General features: G+C 37.8%; 1 protein-coding gene across 3 annotated transcripts; it reads left to right on the forward strand.

The window, feature by feature from the left end:
- The first annotated feature begins 268 nt into the window (after positions 1-268).
- Positions 269-19,659, forward strand: bmal2 (basic helix-loop-helix ARNT like 2). 3 transcript variants are annotated; one of them, XM_030136091.1, is made up of 17 exons: positions 269-566; positions 8,680-8,809; positions 8,913-8,966; positions 9,067-9,108; positions 9,923-10,080; positions 11,152-11,231; positions 11,510-11,602; positions 12,457-12,574; positions 12,656-12,805; positions 14,071-14,314; positions 14,789-14,895; positions 15,068-15,218; positions 15,314-15,384; positions 15,493-15,607; positions 15,768-15,858; positions 16,353-16,452; positions 16,731-19,659. In XM_030136091.1, exons 1-17 carry the CDS (start codon positions 509-511, stop codon positions 16,883-16,885), a joined length of 1,917 nt encoding a protein of 638 aa, XP_029991951.1. In that variant the 5' UTR covers positions 269-508; the 3' UTR covers positions 16,886-19,659. The 3 variants fall into 3 exon arrangements, with proteins under 3 accessions (XP_029991951.1, XP_029991952.1, XP_029991953.1); XM_030136092.1 differs by having other exon boundaries at positions 15,496-15,607; XM_030136093.1 differs by lacking the exon at positions 11,510-11,602.
- Positions 19,660-20,428: the final 769 nt, after the last annotated feature.

Here is a 20,428-nt window from a genome sequence, read left to right on the forward strand (position 1 = left end):
TCTATGTGAAACTCTTGTTCCCTACAGAAAACAAAATGCATTGCTGGGTCTCAGGAGGTTAAAATAAGTTCTACAAGTTGTTTAAAACGAAGTTAGAGTAATAGAAAAAAAACCATATATATTGAGGTTTCCTTGAGCAGTGATTTAATTTGAGCAGTAAATGTGCCTACGGCCCTGAAGGGGCCATCGGAGCACCGCTTGGATCCGCAGCGGTGCCTCCGTTGCGCCGGTAGGAGGAGACTGCGTCCTTCCTTCCGCGTTTCCTGTGTCAGCTCTCCACACAGTCCCGACTACACCGCACACAAACCCGCTTTGCGTACGACTCAGTGTCCTCACCATTTTCGACTCCGCATCCACAGAAAACAGGGCGGTCAGTCGAACCTGTTTCCGCCTCGGTGTCTGCTCCCGCATACCTCTCCCCTTTACCACAGCCGCATTCCGGAGCCGTTGACCGCCTCATCCATGCATTGGCGTCCTGGGCCACAGCACACCGCCTCTGGCTCCAGCCATGTCAGCCAGGAATGCAACGGCTGGCGGCGGTGACAGAGCGGCAGGCGAAGCGGCAGGTAATTCAGCTCTTTAAAACCCCTTTACCCTCACAAATACATACACTGTCCGACCAGGTGACTTTGCGACATTAAGGTTTAACGGCACGAGACAAGTAGTTTTCGCAATTTCACGACGGTTGGACGCAACTTTGCGCTATTCCAAAACTAGGTCAGTAGATCAGTAGAGCAAACTCGCCCTCTACGCCATTTATGTAACGCTGCACGACGTTGTTTATCAAAACGCGACCCTTTTCGGCAGAATATGTCCATATAGCGGCTAGCCATTCAGAGTATTTTCATTAAAGCTGTTTTTGTATGGTCTGAAGGTGACAAATTCAACGGTTAAACCATTGAAATGTTAGCTTAGCAACGATAGCAAGGCCTGGTAATCAGAACAACGCTCTCAGTGAGTCCTGTGTTCAATGGGCTTTTACAGCCATTGACATTTTGTTAGCATGGTTATTTTTGACACTTCTATGGTCAGTGCTTTTTTAAGACATTGCAAAAAAAAGAACACGTTGGTATTCCCTTTATCTTAGCCCTATTTTACAGTGGCTTATCCACCTATTTTTCCAGGTTAATGTTGAATTTTAATGTTAGCACTAGCAAAATATTTATATCTACAAGTTAGCAGGAGCAGAAATTCATGATATGGTACATTAATTTATATCTTTACATATAAATGTAGCATCAGCCTGATGATGAAGCCGGTTAGTGAAATACTTCCTAGCCAACAGTTGTAAACAGTGGTGTCAAGATAAAACAGTCATAAACCATAGAGGAAGTTTGTTTTTGTAATGTTAGCAGTTTATTTATAGCTTATATTTTAGATAGTCATTCAAGACTTTGAACCTGGATACATGCAAAAACATTTTGAGACCTAAATACATTTAAGGAACTGCTACACCATGGGATTCATTCTACTGTTATTTCACTTATAAATATTATTATCGGGCAAATGCATTCTGTTGATGCTAAGCAGGATGTTACAGATATTTATTTTTCACTGTTAATACTTTGATCTCTGCCAAAGACGTGTTTCATGACAGTTATTTAAAATATAGGTCAAACAACCGGATAATCAACATTAGAATCTGGTTATGGGTCACTTTCCCTGATTATGAAAATGGCCATCCTTTTGACCTGCAGTAGAGCAAAACTGCATTTTGGCTGTCTGAGATTGGAGGACAATTCTCTAGGTATGTGTACATGAAAATGAAACCACTAATGTCAGCTCTTAACTTTAAGAATTATGAGGTTAGCCGTTTGGATTTTTCCTACCTCCATTCAAGTGCTAAGGTGGTATTTTCTCAGGTTTTAGAGATCATAAATCCAGTGTGAACTGTCTTTCTGTGACACTTTTGTGGTTCAGGTATCATGTGGGCTGAGTATTCCCAGCAAAAACACAGCTAACATACACAAGTGTTCTGTTCAAGCACATACATCAGTTCAAGAAAATCAGATATGTTGTGGAACTCTGATACACTCTGGATAGTCATTTACATCTTGGTTGTCCTAGTTTTCATATGAATGCAAGCTTCAAAGTAGCCCCAGTTTTTGCTTCTTGTATACAATACAGTCACTGGTTTCTTTAAAAGATAATTCACCCAGGAGACTGTTGAAAAAGACTTCTTTTCAAATGGAATTTAAAGAAAAATGAAGGGTTCTTTTAAATCTAGACGAAGCATATTCTGTTGCTTATACAGAAACTATTCAGAGTTGGGACAGTTCAGGTTTCTATATCTGATGCCAATCCTGATTACAGATAACGTAGTCTTATACTTTTATGAATTAAAACTATGTAATAATTAAATTTTAAGCCCATATTCAAAATGTTGTCACATAAATTAATTTTATTAATAATTAACACATATTCAAAGATAGCTGGTGGACCCTATGTTTTTCTATGAGTTACACGTGCATTCAGAGCTGTGCTGAACCATGAACCCAGTGTAACGTAACATGACACCATCTGCAGCTGAGTGAGTAACACTTGGGTAACTCCACATGTTTGGAGGTATTTTAGTCTCAAAAAGCAACAACATGGCAGCAACTTGTTGGTATAGCTGACTCTCTGCAAGGTGGAAGCTGTGTTGCATCTTATAATGCCACCATTTTAATCAAGAATCTGCAAAAGAATGTAGAAAAAACACTTCAGTATCAGCAGATGTTAAAATTCAGGTATATCAAAATCAAAACTGAAAAAGTTAATTGGTGCATGTCTAATTTTAAACACCTTTTCTCATTGTGCCACTTTCCTATCCCAGTTCCTAGTGTGTTGACATCTGTGTTTTGGTCTGAAATGGGCCTGAGCAATTACATTATTCAGGATTTATATGATAATGTGAGCTGTGATAAATAAACAAACTTTGCAGCTGCCACCAAACTGGCCACCCGTAAATCTGAAGGGAGCTGACAGCTCAGTAAAGCTTCATCTGATTAGCCAAACGAGCCCTTCTAATTGGTCAAAAGTCTGTGTGCTATGTTTGGATGCATTTCACATAAACAAAATGCTTTTTCTTATTAATCATATTACAAGTAGATTGCAATGTGTGAATTTTCATGCCACAATATCACTGAAAATGTTATCAGTGAGCACTAGTCTAAAAACAAGGGAAGCTTTGGAAACCAATCTGCTTATAGTCCAGAAGACAGAATATTATTATGTCCAGATGGCAAGATGATTCTTTTAAGTCAACCAGGATATGACTTAAATGATACTGTGGCATATGGGTGGCATGTGGGTACTGGATATTTTACTCATTGTGTTATGTTTTATGTGCAAGGGTTCATGTTAATATTTATTTAGGTTATGGTGTCTGTTTTACAATGTTTATTGGCCTTTTTATGTTTATTTTTATTAATGTGACACCATTAGTCAAACCTGTAGGATGAAATAATGCCTTGACTGTCAATGTCAGGTTGTTGTCCATTTGCTATTATTCTAACTTGCACTTACAAAATAGAAGTATCTCCTGCATCTCCTGCATCTCCCGCCTACTAAGCAAAACTTCCTACCTTCAATCTATAAGTGCGACAATACTGATGTTAATCTGTCGCAGTCATCTCAGACCCTCCCAATGGGGACCCAACCCCCACTTTGGGAACCCCTGCTTTAAGTAGTAAACACAGAGTTCACTTCCAGATAGATGTTATTTTGTTCGGAATATTGTTAAAACACTAATAATTTTTCTGCAGTGTTAAAATTGACTGCGTGTGTCCTTGTTTATTGGATTTATTTCTCTCCTTTTGTCCTTCCAGTGCCATTCAGGTCTCTGTAGATCTCCACCAGCACTAGTTTATATTCAGCACGTGTTGCATTAGCACAAGTACTTGCTGGCAGTTGAAGCATTATCACAGCAAGCTGTTCATGTGGCTGCAGCAGAAGAATGTGGATTTACTGGGTAGTTTCTAGGTGTGTGTTTAAATGACAAGCTGGGTGGTGCAGGGCAGACTTCAACCTGACCTCACTGTTCACCCTTATTTTCTGTGTGCGAACTTTGCTCTTTGCACACAGTATTGTTACCTAAGTGTACTGCGCATACACCTGCAGTTAAGTTTTGGAGCCAACTTGTAAAGTGAGCGTTGCCAACTTAAAAATATGGCAAACAGATCCATTGTTGTCCCTGCTTTTAAAAGCGTTGAGTGCAGCATGATTTACTGTCCTTGTAAATCACTGTTTAGATTGTCGTTCAACCAGTATTATTTTATGATTATTTTTCTATTGGACACACAAATATGAAACAGTGGTTTTAGCATATTTGTTTAACTTTTGTTTGTGCTTATGTGAGTGTGTGTAATGAAAATGTGCAACCTGCTTACTTTCTGTATGCAAAATTTTTTTTAAAGTAGCATAAAGCTCTCTTAACCTCACAAGCCAGACTTTAACTGCTTTAACTGTAACATCCATCTAACCCCCCCCCCCCAATGAATACGGTTACTCAAGTGCAGCGGATGTTCATTCAAGAACTGAGTGAATGAACATCTTAATGCAGTGAATTGTCTCCATGACCAGGTGTCCAGTCATCTTGCCTTTTCAGTAACCCTGTAATCCAACAGATCTTGACAGAGGGAGCAGGATTAAAAATCAGGTTGTTGCTGATCTGTTAATGGCTATTTGGGTCACAGGGCTTGTGGAACAGAGTTAAAAATAGGGGTCATGGATATCAGCCCTATTTGGTCCATCTTGTGCTGTTCTCTTGAGTCTGTCTCTCACATATCAGGCTTCACATGTCATAGCCGTGGCAGTTTCAGGCTTTGTCAGAAAGGACAAAGGGCTTTGAGAGATGATGGCCGGGACACAGTAGAGCCTCAAACTCCTCTCAGTTGTCTTAGCTGTTTCACCAGAAGAGCTGAGATTTTTATTATCAGATAGATGCATTCATTCATTTGTCAGGCAGTGGCAGAATGAAAGTTTCAAATTGTTGGTTGACTGGCATCGATGGATTGTTTGAGCTGTCGTCAGATGTAGGATACAGCACTGAAAGGATTAGATAATTAATAGATTAGGATGATCACTGGTGTTGAGCAGTAACGGTACTTTTAAAGATTCTGGTGGGTTCATGGTATATCTTCTGGTGGCTTATTGCAGTGTTAGGAGCAAATAGACTATAAAAAAAATATAATTTAAGCTGTATGATTTGATTAAAATAGATTAACCCCACCAAAATATAACATATGAAGGGATCAATCTACATGAAATTTTTATTCCACAAACCGCAGGATAGTAGAAAGAATGCATACACCATAAAGGAAAATTTTGAGCTGAGACAGGTATTAAAAATGGCAATTTGGCTAATGCAGTTCCTGAAGTCATTTATGTTTCAATGTGATATCATGAAATTGCGCAAATATACACTTTTACTTCACGTTAATTGGCGTGTTATCTATATGCATTATAAGCTTTCCACATGTTATGTTCACACCGCATCAAATACCATGCACTGAGGGTTAGAGATATGGTTAGGGGTTTACGGTGATATGACCTGGAGATCTTGGTATAAATTGACATGCAACCAAATAGTATTGAATAACACGCAAAAAGACAAAAATGTGTATGTATAGCATGCCAAATGCCATAAGACCTGGCATGACATACAAGGCGATTTCATGAGATCAGTCTCTTATGTTTATTTATTTATTAGTTGTTGCAGAATGTGCCAGGGAAACGGACAAGTTGTTCAGCCCTTCATTATATTACCTACAAATAAGCATAAATAAACAGGCACACGCATTTATGAACCAACCTGTAATGTAACAAAACAGGTAAATATAAACCACCGCCATCTGTGAAATGGCGTCTTGTATGGCAGTACCAGTATCAGCAATTATTAGAAGACATTAGTGGTATTAGAGGACGTCCACGATGAAAACAGAAAATTAAAATAAACCAATTATATGAACAACTCTAACATTACTTCATTTTAACCACAAAATATTAATCAAATTTACTGTTCCGTTTTGATTACAACCGTTAATAATAGAGATCTTCTTCAATGCACTTTGCCCAGTGTTCTGTTCTGGTAACCAAAAATTTGATAAAGTTCTCTGTCCGTCAAAGTGTTGCAGCTGTTGTTTGCTATGCTATGGTAGTACACTGTATGGACAAAAAGATTTTCTTTGCGGAAAATTAAGCTCATTAAACCGGAAAAATTCACTGGTTAACAGTACTGATGTTCCAGTCTGGATTTTTTTTGGATTAGTTTTGCCAGTACCGATCTGATACCGACTTTTTACAATGAAATTTGATTTAAATTTGGAGTCATTATTTATAGGTTATTATGCTGTTATTTTACTTGGATCACAATTGGGCTGCATATGTAACCTGAACTAAAACAAGTGTGACACCTTTGACTCTTAATAACTGAAATATAACTTTACACTTTTCAATTTCATACTGTGGGCCAAATTAGAACCTTTGGCAGGCCGGTTTTGGCCTGTGGGCCGTATGTTTGCCACTGCTGTAACGCATCTATGGACAGGTCTGTCCAGGGATTATATGGGGGTGTGTTCTGTGCTGTACGTTAGTGATGGGCGGATCAGCGGGTTACTCTCGGGGCAGGTTGGGGCAGGTCAAAAGAATGTCAGCTTATTTGCGGGTCGGGTCAAATAATTCCACAAAAGCCCCGCAGTTGACTCATGCGTCACTAATTTTCCTTTTCCCTACCTTCGCAAACTTTAATTTGAGGGGGCAGGACGTTTGTCGTCCCCCCCTCCTTAAGACCAGGCCTGGATCGGCCCGATCTCATGACTACATTGGATCGGGACATCCCTAGTTAACGGTCAGTGCAGCATGGTGAAAAAGTCATATTTCAGTTATTGTTGTTATTGACACTGGTGTTGTTTCCCCAATGGACACAGTTGTCAAGTAAAAGAATGAACCTGGATGCTGAAATACATTTGTTCTACACTTGGGAGGTCGGGGCTACAGATGTAGTTTACCACCACCAGAGGGAGAATGTGAGAGTGAATGAATAATGGATCAATAATGTAAAGCACTTTGGGTGTCTAGAAAAGCGCCATATAATTCCAATCCATTATTATTATTATTATTATTATTATTATTATTATTATTATTATTGGTATTATTATTGTTGCTGTTGTTGTTGTTATTGGTGCTATTATTGCTGTTGTTTTTATTATATTTGCTGAGTTTCCTTGTTGATATATGGTTCAGACTAAACTATGATGGTTTGGGCCATCTAACAGCGCTATAATGTAAACTATCAGTGAGGGTAATGAAACAGTAATATTTTGACTGTGGTATTGTTTGAAGGGATAAACCTGATGTTATGTTAATATAGATTTGTGTAAACTCAGTGAGTGATTCAGTCTGTTGATAGAGGTAGGGTTAATTTATGTGTGGTTTTGGTAGCTGTGACTGTTGCATTTGGTTTTTGTTGTTTTGGACTTCCAGTTTTGTTTGTTGGTAATAAGATCCATTTCCATCTGGCACCTGTATCCTGATGCAAGTTCAACATACCCAGGATCTCTTTCCATTACCTAGCTCGACAAGACCTTAAAAATGGTCATCACACTAAGTGGTATCATGAAGGTGGTTATCAATCCACTTTGTCAACCCAGGGTTTCTGTGCTGCAGTCAGGAACACAGTAAGAACAAACTATCATCTTAAACAAATGTGAGCAATTTATTTTAATACAGGATAAAAGCTTCACAGTTGCTGTAGCCAAAGACATAAAGGAAAGTTAACAATGGACAGTGATAGAAAGGTCTATACCTCCATTTTTTTTCAAGGTCCATTGGAGTTGATTGTTTAGAAAGTCGTTTTTTCATATGTTGTAATCTGTTATTGATAACATAACTTCCTCTGGAGCAGGTTTGGAACTTCTAGTCTGGTAAAGGTTGCCTACAATAGGTTTGGATTTTTGTTTTTTATTGTAACTTGTTATGGTAATAAAGTAAATCACCTTTCAGACACTTAAAACCAGAGGTTCGGCCAGAAGTCACCTTGCTAACCCATTAATCCAGCTTTGTGATAAAGGTGCCTGGTCTGCACACTGGATAAGTCATATGACTGTAAACTGCATACAGTTCAGAGACTTGATCGGTCATGGCTTGTTGAGTGCACACAAACAGAGAAAATGTTGTCATGTTCCCCTGCACACATTTTTCAATTTAATTACTTTGCAGCCTTTTGTGGTTATATCATCAAACAAGCTGGCATTGCTATATGAGTAATTGTGCAACATTAATCGTTCATTAAAATCATCAGCCTTGGTCTTTGGTTGAAAGAATATTTTAAACATGTTACAAAATACTAAACCAATAGGGAAACTGGTACACGACAGTTTGTGAAGCGTCTTATTCCTTTTAGATTTTAGAAATTCTTTGCTGCTTGTAAAGAGTAAGGTGTGCTCCATGTTGTGTATCATCAGTCATTTGTATGCAATGAACACAATCTTAAGAAAACTGCGACTGTGTTTGTCAAGCCTGGGGCATCCTAATGCAGCCAAGGCATTCTTTATCACTCTTACCTTCATTGTTCTTGTGGAACTGTAAGCTGGTAGATTTATTGCCTGAAATGTAGTAGAACCAAGTATTGTACCCCTGCACTTTATAAACACCTCTTTCTTTACCAACTGCAGACATTTGTGTATTGTATTGTTTCAGAGGATGTACTGGTTGAGGAAAACCAAAGCAGTTCTATGTGTCTGCCGAGCCTGATGACCCCCTCCTCAGCTGCAAGCATGTCCTTGAGCATGGAAATGCCTCGGAAACGCAAGGGCAGCACAGACAACCAGTAAGTATGAGTGTGGTTGTTTGATTGTACAAAAAAAAATGTTTTTAAATTTGACTTCTCTAAACAGACTCTAGCCATTGATAATCAGTAATTTTCTTTATAGGGAAACAAAATCTACTTCCATGCTCGATGCAGATATGGAAGATGACCAAGACAGGTACAATTGAGCGAGTTCTGTGGGGCTGAGTCTGAGTTATTATGCTTTTTTCATGTTATTTCTCAGTATGTCTACATTAAAAATGAAATTGTGTTAACAGGTCAGATGGAGAGGACCAACATGTCAAAATCAAATGCTTCAGGTAGGTTATATTAGAATCCCTGCTGTTACAAATTAATTATTATACCCCCACCTGCCCCAGAGGACTGTGCATATGTCCCAGATTTTTGTCCACCCAATTTCTCAAAGACTGTTTATTTGATTCTTTTCATATTTGACACACATGTTCTTGAGAGGTGCAGTGCACAGTTTGATGGCTGAATTTGAATTTTTTTATTTTTATTTTTTTTACTAATATTTGAATATTTAAATTAACAAAATTTGTCCAACCTATTCCTCGGACACTATTATTTTCTTTTCAAATTTCACATACACATTCTTTACATGTGCCTATCTCTCAATTTTGGTATTTTTTACAAATTTGTGAAATATTTTTGAAAAGACTGAAAGTTAAGAGTCAAAGTTAATCCCTGGGTAGGCAGAGTATCAGTTAGGGGTTGAAGTGTTGTGCAAAAAGGTGGGGGTATTGATAAGCTCTGCTTACTTTTGCACTTATTGTATGTATTATTTTTATTTCCCCCTGAAACCATTTTTTTTTTAAATTCTCTTTTTATTGAAGTTATGTTTTTACAAAAACTGAAAAATTAGGCAGATACACACAAACTGTGTACATCCAGAGAGTAGGTGTAAAGAACAGCAAAAACATTTACAGCAGATCATTATTGTCTTGGCATGCAGGATTTCAGAGTAAAGAATGAATGAATGAATGAATAAATAAAAACACAAAAATACATTTCCTTCAGTTAGAGGATTTTAAGTCTATATTTCATGCAGTCATCCCAGAAAAAATGTGTCTCAAAGGCCTGAAACTGATGCATTTGTCCATGTTTCTGCAGGGAACCACACAGCCAAATTGAAAAGCGAAGACGGGACAAAATGAACAATCTCATTGACAAACTGTCGACCATGATCCCAACTTGTAACCCCATGTCTCGAAAGCTGGACAAACTCACTGTGCTCAGAATGGCTCTGCAGCACCTCAAATCTCTCAAAGGTACCAACATAAGCTCTTGTGCAGAGGTTTGAAACAGGATATACCATGACCTACATAGAAATGTTTGTGTTTTCTTATCACAGGAATGTTTTTCTTCTTCATAGCTATCAGTGCATGTCATTTTATTTCAGAGCAAAGCTGAAAAACCTTTCAGTATTGTCTTGCCAAATTCACTTAGACTTTATTGTTGTGTTTTGGAGTGGTGCTTTTTGCTGCTGAGCAATTTGTGAACCAGAACGGAGCTTAGAACTAAATGCAAACAAGTTTCTTGAACATAACCGTAAAAATGGATAATTGGCATCTGTTCATGTCTCTCATCGTGGCATTTATTGTCATTTTCGTTTCCGGAATAGAACTACAATGCAATACAATTTGATATTTCTACAGTAAATTATTTAAGAAACAACTCCACTTCTTTGGGGCAAACCCACACAAATTAAGCTAATATTAATATGGACCACCTCGACATTTTGTGGAGGCCAGTGTGTTATACCATTTAGTTCTTCCATCATCATTATCTTCTGTTAGCATTTCTTTTTGTCTTTGCTTTTGGTGACAATAGCAGCTTATGATTGGTATTATAGTTGCAACTCCTTAAAAAGTGTTTTCACGCTACAAATGAACCAAACAGTTGTTCTTTTTAATCCACTTCTTGGTTTGGTCTTAAAACCAGCTGTTTGGCCCACACTGTGGTGTTTGGGGAAGTTCCACACTACAAATTTGGTTTGGATTAAATGGAAAAGTCCAGACCAAACACAGTAGTGTGAAGCATCCAAAGAAAACATTTGATTATCTTAACATGATTTGGTGTAAAAAATGAAACTATTACTACTACTATATAAACATTCTATATAGTATGAAATCTTAAGACACCTACAGTCGGTACAGCAAATAAAATGATATCCACTGTAATGAAATAACTTAATAATACCTTTGTGTGCCCAAGGGGTTTGTCTTATCACATCACTGCTTCCCTGTTAGACCTGTTTGTATTGTTATTTGCATGTTGTCAGGGTTTAACAGTGAAACAGAATAATTATTTAATTCACTGTAAATTTTTATTGTTTTCAGGCTCAGCAAGCTCTTTCTCTGAAGCCAACTACAAGCCTTCATTCCTTCCTGACGAGGAGCTCAAACAACTCGTCCTCAAGGTAAATTATACCACTGACATTACTAAATAACACCAGGTCATCTGTAGTTCTGTAATTATGTTGTTATTAAGAAAACAGGAAGCATAATTGTTTTTCTTTTTCCCATTACTTTTTTGGTCTTAGAATATGCGATAGCTTAGGGTAGAGTTTGTATAATTATATTATCAAATTGTTCCTTGAAATTATACTCTAAAATGCGCAACTTAACCTGAATCTATCTGGTTTGTAGGTTTAACCTGATACTTATATTCTCCTTCTCCTGTTTCTTTGTTGTACAGGCTGCAGATGGATTCTTGTTTGTAGTGGGCTGTGATCGTGGAAAAATAGTTTTTGTCTCCGAGTCCGTCACGAAGATATTAAATTATAGTCGGGTAATGTTTTTGCATTGGCTACTGTATCTGCAGCGCGTTTCTTCATATGAAATCCTGGACACACCAGATGGCTTGTGATGTCCTTTTATTAATGCTAATTTGTACTTTGTGTCATGTGCACAGATTTCACAGTTTTTCACTGTGTAGATACATCAGTTGTCAAAAATTATTTAAGAAAAACAACAGAATGACCCAAATAATTACATCTCGGTTATTTTTTTATGTCTGCTTGAACTCGGCAAAACAATATTCTTTTTTGATACTATATGGCATCTATGTGCAGTCTCCTTAAACGGTCTGTGAATTATTTGTCAAAGAAAACAACATCACTGGAGGCATCAACTGGAGAAGCCTTTCACAATTAAATTACAAATTGCATGTTATATTTTGTTGAGCAAAAACAAAATGACTTGTGACTTGGTTAATTGAACAAATTTGAAGAATTGCTGAAGTTCAGTAATTTCAACCATTTCAGTAATACCTGTAAGACACATACATCACCATCAGTTAAGAAATTGATTGAATCACAATGTGGGAATTTTTGCCTAGTGATAGATGCCAGGAAACAATCAAGTTCTGCAGCTTTAATGACAAAAATACATATGTTAGTGTTTATAACTCTGCAATAGGTGTTGGATCACATTTAAGTCCAAATTCTTCAAGTTCATTCACAAATCAAAGTATTTATTAGCTTTAATTAATTGTTATTTAAATGTTACTCTACCTTTATGTTTGTTCCATACATTGTCTGTGTCTCAGGTTCAACTATGCTAATTCCACGACTAATACTTTGCTAATGTATTATTTTAAGCGGGGGCAGATTTTGATTTTCTTCTTGTTTGTTCTTCTTCCAGGCGGAGCTGATCGGGCAGAGTTTATTTGATTACATACACCCTAAGGACATGGGGAAAGTGAAGGAGCAGCTGTCAGCGTCTGAATTATACCCTCGTGAACGGCTAATAGATGCTAAAAGTAAAGCAGTTATTTTTGTGCGCGCATGCTTATACCATTGTGGTGGCGAGAACTCATTTGGCACTCGTGTCATGTCTCCAGCTGGTCTGCAGGTCCAGGCTGACCTCCCAGTAGGTGCAGCACGGCTGTGTTCAGGGGCCCGACGCTCTTTCTTCTGCCGAATGAAGTACAACAAAATTTCTGTCAAAGTGGAGGAGAAGGAATTCCAGGCTGGCACCTCCAAAAAGAAAGGTACGGAGGTGGTACTGTGGATTATGTAGCAGATGACTATTGTACTAGACGGTGACCACATTTCAGCTTTAATCATCCTCGGGTCCACATCGAGTCAGCTATTTCAGTTCATGCATTGCGTTTATCTTTCATCAACTCATCTTCATTCACCTGTCACATCATTCTTTACTGCGATTTGACTGGCTCTGTTTTAGTGGTGTTGCACTTACTCTGGTGCCTGTCATTCTTTGCTTATTTATGTCAAGTCTCCCATGTGCAATTTTTGTTTCAGAAGATTAAAAAAAAAACCAATCAAATATGTATTTTGTGTCTTCATTAGGTGTACTGTATATGATACACTACTGTTAGGCTTAATCCTACTATATAATGCACGTTCTGTGTCCGTCCGTCCGCTCGGTTGCAGCACAGGAGGGCGTTTGTACGGATTTTCCTCAGCCTTCACAGGGCCGATCGCCACCAAACTCGCCAAATGAATAGAAATATTACCTGACTACAACCTCGGAACGGGTCCCAGATCACCACAGACCGGGTCCCAGATCACCTCGGACCAAGTCCGAGCTCACCACAGACCTGATCGCCACCAAACTCGCCAAATGAATGGAAACATTACTTGACTATCTACTAGGCACAATTTTATATTCGAATTCCAATGTTGTGAGGTATGCCAGGCGATTTTAGCCTCTCATGCTGTCGTACAATGGCACCATGGGTACAATGCCGCTAGTATATTATAATATTCAGGATTTTTTGTGTAACAGTTGACCTACCCTGTTTACAGCACCTGTGAAGACTGTGAAGAAGATCAGAATGTGAACATGACCTAAATAATAAAATCTGTTATTTTTTTATGTCTTTATGACATCTATGCACGGCCTAGTAAAACAGTAACAAAAAAGAGCATTTTCAAGGTTATTTGTGAATTATTTAATACAAATTAAAACAAAAAACAGACCATTGGTAAGCAGCAACTGGAAAAACCTATGCACAATTCAGTTGCAAGTGGTATGTTACATTTTATTTAGGAAGGATCTGACTTTTTTTCCCCAAACAGTAACTTGATTAATTGAACAGTACCTGTGAAGGCCTCGATTTTGGACATTCACAGTGTTAACTTAGTGGCTTTCATTTGTTGTAGCTTAGATCATGTTCACAAGGAACAATTTCTTCTATATGTAAGAAGTACTGATGTAACTGAATACATTCAGATTTGGTTTGTGTGTTTGTGTTCACTATATTTATGATTTGTTGTGTGCATGTGCCTACAGAGTCACAGAAGTACTGCACAGTCCACTGTACAGGCTACATGCGGAGCTGGCCTACGAGTCAGCTCGGAGCAGAGGGGGAGGGCGAGGCAGACAAGCAGGACAGTTCCCACTTCAGCTGTCTGGTGGCAGTGGGCCGTGTCCACTACCATTCATCTCCACAGGTTAACGGAGAGGTCCGAGTTAAACCCACAGAGTTCACCACACGCTATGCCATGGATGGAAAATTCACCTTTGTCGATCAAAGGTAAAATGAGGCTAGTTTGGGGGATTTGCAGGTTATTTTCATTAAAATGAGACTGTTGGTAGTCACTCTGTGCAAAAATAATACTTTAAACAGCTAATGGCATCATAGGAAAAGTGAAAATGCAGTTCAGACACAGAATCAACAGTGTCAGATGTGATCGTTATGTAATTGATTCCCATAAAAAGCAGGTAGTAAGAAATTTGAAAAAATGTAAACTTTTATTTTAATGTTAAGATAAACATTTTAGGTGATGAGTCACAGTGCTTGTTGGGTTGCTTTTATGCAGTGAGCAGGGGGTAATGATGATCATATAATAACCATCAATGTATTTTTTTCATCTTTGTTTATACTGATTCCAAAATCTTGAATAGTTTGAGTGCATGCAGCATTGAATATTATACAGTATACAAATGTATATTAGTGACATATAGCACACCAGTACCCTCATAATGTTTTTTCTTCTTTCTACTGCAGAGCCACAACTGTTCTTGGCTACCTCCCACAAGAATTGCTTGGGACATCATGCTATGAGTACTTCCATCAAGATGACTTACCACATTTGGCCGATAGACATCGAAAAGGTAAACAAATTTTTATGGGACCTTATGTAATTTATATTTTCTCAAATTCCCATTGTTTATGAATGCTCTTCCAGTGCTGTTGCACTTGTCTGTCCTTTGTACCCATTGCATAAACAATTCCTAAATAAAGTTATGTCCTCTTACTTGGCCTCTCACTGTTTTTCATCTACAGTGCTGCGGAGTAAAGAGAAAATAGAGACAAACTGCTATAAGTTTAAAACAAAATATGGCTCCTTTGTCAATCTGCAAAGTCAGTGGTTTAGTTTTGTAAATCCGTGGACCAAAGAAGTAGAGTACATCGTGTCAACTAATACAGTCATATCGTGAGTAAATGCTTCAGTTCTTCAATGCATTGCCAAAGTTTCTCCGGACCAGAGTTTGATATGTATTAATCACGTGTTTTTCATCCTGTTACAAGTCATGATCACCATCGGACAAGCCAGTCAGGAAACAAGTCTGAACAATCAAGCAATTCCAAAACTTCAGAAGGTCTGTTAAAAGGTTATTACACATTAAATGAAGAAGTAAAAATAATAATCTTCAGCAGTGAAAATTTTAAAACAGATTAATTTCTTTTACACTTTTTCTTTCTGCCAGAAGATGGCAAAAAGTCCCTGCCAATTATCCCGGGCATCTCCACCACACCTGGAACAATGATCTATGCCGGGAGCATAGGGACTCAAATCGCCAACGAGCTGCTGGATTACAACAGGTGGGGAAAGATTATGATGCACTTTTATTTCTGAATGTAATGTTTTCTTATATGTATTGGTTTGGGCCTCAGTTCTGCCCATCTGTACTGACAATACAAAGCATAAAAAATAAACAATGTCTATGATGTGACTCCTAATTTATCTGTATATGTGTTGTAGGATGAACTCGTCACCCCCCAGTGGTAGTGTCAGTCCATTCAGCCTACCGCAGGACAAGTCTCCTCAAACTCACAGTCAAGTCAGCAGCAATGTGAGTTTTTGTTTCTGCATAGTCTGGTGTGGTCTCTACTGAAACCTTCTGTTGCAGCAGCTCTATGACTCAATAGAACTGTAAGCGATGCAACAGTGTTTGATGTTGCTATGGAAAAGTGAAACCAAGCTGTCCTAGTTAGGAGAGCCCCAGTTTGTGATGAGCCACAGAGTCTTGACAGTGAATTGACACCTTATTTTTTATCTTCCTCGGAAAAGACATGCAATCAAAGTCTATTTTTTGCTCAATGACACCGTCAAGTCCTCTCTTTTGTGTTTTGCATTTTTCAAGCTACAAAATATTTACTTGGAAGTAGGGCAACCATAATGTGAAATGATCAGAGCTGAATGCTCTAGGAAATTATAGTTATTTCCCTCTAAAGATTGAAAGGCATAATTGAACCCCTACACATTTGAGTCTTTTTTTCCCCTCTTCAATAAGCTTCTGTCATGATGTTGCTAGGCATTTAATGTGCTCTTCTTTTTGGCTTTAAGGTGCCAAATGGGGAGGCAACAGACATGGAGATGCCAGGAAAGTCCAGCTCAGAGGATGAGCCCCAGGGAGCTGCATTCTCAGGAGGAGAAACACTCATGGGTACGCACTCTGATCCTGTTAATAACATTAGTTAGAATAGTTTGTAGACACTAAAGTTAAAGTAAAAAACCCTACAGATTCTGAAACATTAAGATTTCCTCTGTGATCTATTTTGCCCATTTTGTGTTACATCTTTTACACTTTTATTTTATGGTTGTTTATAATACACTAAGGGACATTCAAGTGAAATGCAGATCTCTGAAAAGTTTTCCCACTTTTGCATGTTTTAACTCCATCACACTGATTTGTTGTCTTTTTCTCATCCTGTCTCACCTCAGGGGAGAATTCCCAGCTTGATTTGGACAGTGTGGTGGGACCGGGCCTTAGTAGTCTTAGCAATGATGAAGCAGCCATCAACGTGATCATGAGCCTCTTGGAGACGGACACAAATTTAGAGGAGGCTGTGGACTTTGAAGAGATGCACTGGTATTAATGTAAAGCTATTTTCTAAGGTTGTATGATTAGGTACTGTATGTTTCATTAAAATAAGAAGACACCACAGCTCTGGCCCATCTCTGTGACCCCTCAGGATCCAAACCGCAGAGGACCTCGGTAGACCATAACCTTGAAACTTTGAGTGGCCTACTGATGTGCCACTCAAAGATCTTCTCTTAACTTGTCAGTATCTGAACATTTTCCATGAAAAAAGTCCACTAACCTTTTCTCTCTTGTACACTGACTTGAACATATTTGTGACTTTGGTATGACTGCAATCGATGTCTTCAGGCCGTATCTGTTTTAAAGGGATAGATTTTTTTTAGTATATATAAACATTTAGCTTTCTACATTAGCTACCTGATTTTTTTTTTAGCCCTATCTATCTAAACATTATAAATAAGAGAAATTATTCACCTTGATGAATATATTGAGAGCAGGATGTATAAAAACTTAAGTACTACTATGAGTTCTTGCAAAGTGAAATGGTGGTTTTCAGGTGCTGAGATAGATGTTAGGCAGCAACTTGTATCTGCTCCATTTTATTAATTCATCTTTGAGGTCGATCTCTGAGTCTGATGATAGATGTGATAACTCAGGGAGTAATGGAAACCGAGCCGCCCCACATAAACACACAATGTCACAGATCTGCCATTATAGCAGTATTTTGCCCTCTACTGAAAATACTGTACATTTGTATGAGGTGTTATGAATGTGTGCTTGTTGGAGTAACATGTTAAATTGTGTGGTTGTTTTTTAACACTTACTGTTAGCTATTTTATCTTTCAAGTAAGCCATAGCATTCAATTTCATTTCATTTTTTTTGTTTGTGCTAATTTGCTGGCAGTCTTTTTGAAGGAAACTTTTATGTGCTTGTCATATATTCATTTAGTTGTGATGCTATGCAGAGCTATCATTCCATAAATTCTGAACTGAAAGCTATGTAACTATTTTTCTCTGTTATTGTTACTCCAACTTCATTTATGACTCGAGGGACAGAAATACATGAGACATATTGCTGACCTGTGACATAGCAGTGAGAATTTGATTCCTGTTTACCTCATGTATAGTTTAGTTTTGCCCATGCTACAGTTGCACAACTGTAATATTACTAACAAATACTATGGTTATTGCAGTCATAACGTGATTTATTATTTAGGGCGTGACTCTTTGGAATTTCAGCTCTTTGATTTCCCTGCAGAGCTGAAAATTACCTCGCAGTCAGATAGCCTTATTGTGTGGTTTAGTAATTAGCTTAAGACACCCAAATTCTCTTGTTTTTGTCAGGCAATGAAAACAGTTGATTGATATTTTAAGCCTGGCAAATTGCTAGATGTCCTCTTAAAAAAATCACATTGAAAGCTCTTGGAAATATTAGCCCCTTATCCAAATTTAAGATAAATATTTTGTGACTCTAATGTAAGAAAGAAAATTAACTTCAGACTACTGAAATCCCTTTAACTGATGTTAGGCACATTGATTTTCACTTTTTAACATACTGATGACTGTTTATGCAATCACATTTCTCTGTCAGAATGGGTTCAAATACTCATGAGGTCCAAGTTGATATGTGGAAACTAATTTTCCTCAAGATACAGCAGTATGTTTTTTTGTCAAATGTGTTTGGACTGTTTATCTGTTTGCCCTCTGTCATTAGTCATGGTGTAGTATTGCTGTCAGGACTACCTTATAGGAACAGTATTGCTTCTATACCACTTTTCACCTGGTGTTACAGCCATGATTTGTAATTATCTCTTGAGGACTTGTGGATTTTTCATTCACAACTATTGTTTCAAGGATAAAAAATGTTTTTAATGAATCATGAAGAATATGGCCTCTTCATCTCTTATGCTTGAATTATAAGGAGCTGAACTCGAAGGACCTGCCTACCTGTGTCCGAAGTGCCTTTGGACATTTCTACTCGGACACACAGTATAAACCTGTGTTACTCTGGGAGACTGCCTCCCACCTGGCACCTCTGCAGACTGTAAGGAGGGCTATTTGTGTGATCTTAACGTGTCATTGGATGAACTTGATGCAAAATGGCATACTGTGTACATCAGAGTTTGTTCACAGATGAAACCAGAGCTGTTCGTGTTAGCTTCAATACTCACTACCTAACCAAACTAGAAGAGCTACAGAGTTATGCCATAGACACAGGCTGGTCCTTTAAAAGGCAAGACGTCCATTATGTGTTTTTGTTTTGTTTCCTGTTCTTGTTCAGTCATTGCACTCTTGTATCTGTGAGTTCCCCAGTGCAATGAGACTGCTAAGATGTTGCTCTTACATTAGCTTGTTTTGTTGCAACTGAGTGATAAACCTCGCTTAGAGTCACACATTCTGCTTCAGACTCAATTTGAAATAAAACCGTAGATTTTGTATGCCAGGAACATGATGTTTTGATTTCAACCCTGCTTTTATGTCTGTACTGCATGCCACTTTTGTATCATTTAGTGTCATTAGTTTTTGAAATTTGTTGCATCAGTAGAGTTATACAATTAAAACAGACCAGTGTTTGTCCACTGACAGTCAGCTGTCACTCTGTGGGCTTCTGTTGGACATCTGGGAGCTTGTTACTGCTAAGTATGTCATCTGTTTCTGTAGCCTCAATTGTACAACTTCCTCCGACTTCATAAGTTCAGTCATGTTCAATTTATGGGGCTCAAGATGAAGCACTTACTGTATTTGTCTATGGCATCATTGCTGCTACTATCAACAAGTCTGGGGTGTCTTCCCAGGTTGTAATGTTGTAATAAATACTAGTTTACTGAACTCCTGCAAGGAACTTTGGTCATTTATTTTAAGTACAAGTAGATCTAAAAGAAATGCAGTAAGAGTATTAGGGCCTGGCCAAGCGAGTAACGGAGTGAGAAATTAATTTGGCAGCAACCATAATAGCTCAAATTGTAAGTACTTTAACATGCCATTAAGGAATAATAACCAAATGTTTAATAAAAACATGAATTTATCATCATTGATAAAGTAACGGAGTGAGGAAAAATATACAGCAGTTAGTCAAGGTTTGGAAAAAATACGAAAAAGTGCTGTTCCTCAAGGAAAGTGTGAATATTTAGTGTGCCACATTTTTCTTAATGTATGAATGTACATTATATCCAAAAATGAAACTGATATCGTTTGTATTTTAGTTTTAAAAGACATTAATTCATGGTAACGGAGTGAGAATCCAAAAAAGTAACAGTGAGGTGTGTGTTTAGTGTGATGCACCAGAATAATAATCAAAAATTTTATTAAGATACTGATAAAATTCAGTCTTTGACCACATGTTTCATTGCTATCTTTAATACACATCTCTGCTGTTTTTTTATACTTAACATTCAAAATCATTATAGTATTTGATTATTATGAAACATAAGATTAGACACAGGCATATATTTTAAATATTTATTTACACACTGTGATTTATATTCTGAATGTATGCTGTATATGTTCATTTATAACCTTTACTGTTCTTAATTTACACTGTATTCTCATATATTTTCTTATATATTGTTTCGATTCAGCTTTGTCATTGCACGTCACA

This window comes from Sphaeramia orbicularis, chromosome 6 (genome assembly GCF_902148855.1).
Source record: "Sphaeramia orbicularis chromosome 6, fSphaOr1.1, whole genome shotgun sequence".
NCBI classification, from domain to species: Eukaryota; Metazoa; Chordata; class Actinopteri; order Kurtiformes; family Apogonidae; genus Sphaeramia; species Sphaeramia orbicularis.

Bases quoted from the DNA above. Each gene is read 5' to 3' on its own strand.
- bmal2 (XM_030136091.1), top strand. From the start codon at position 509: ATGTCAGCCAGGAATGCAACGGCTGGCGGCGGTGACAGAGCGGCAGGC. The intron at 11,232-11,509 runs GTAAATTATACC...TTTGTTGTACAG, and splicing joins TCAAACAACTCGTCCTCAAG to GCTGCAGATGGATTCTTGTT. The intron at 12,575-12,655 runs GTAAAGCAGTTA...TCATGTCTCCAG, and splicing joins ACGGCTAATAGATGCTAAAA to CTGGTCTGCAGGTCCAGGCT.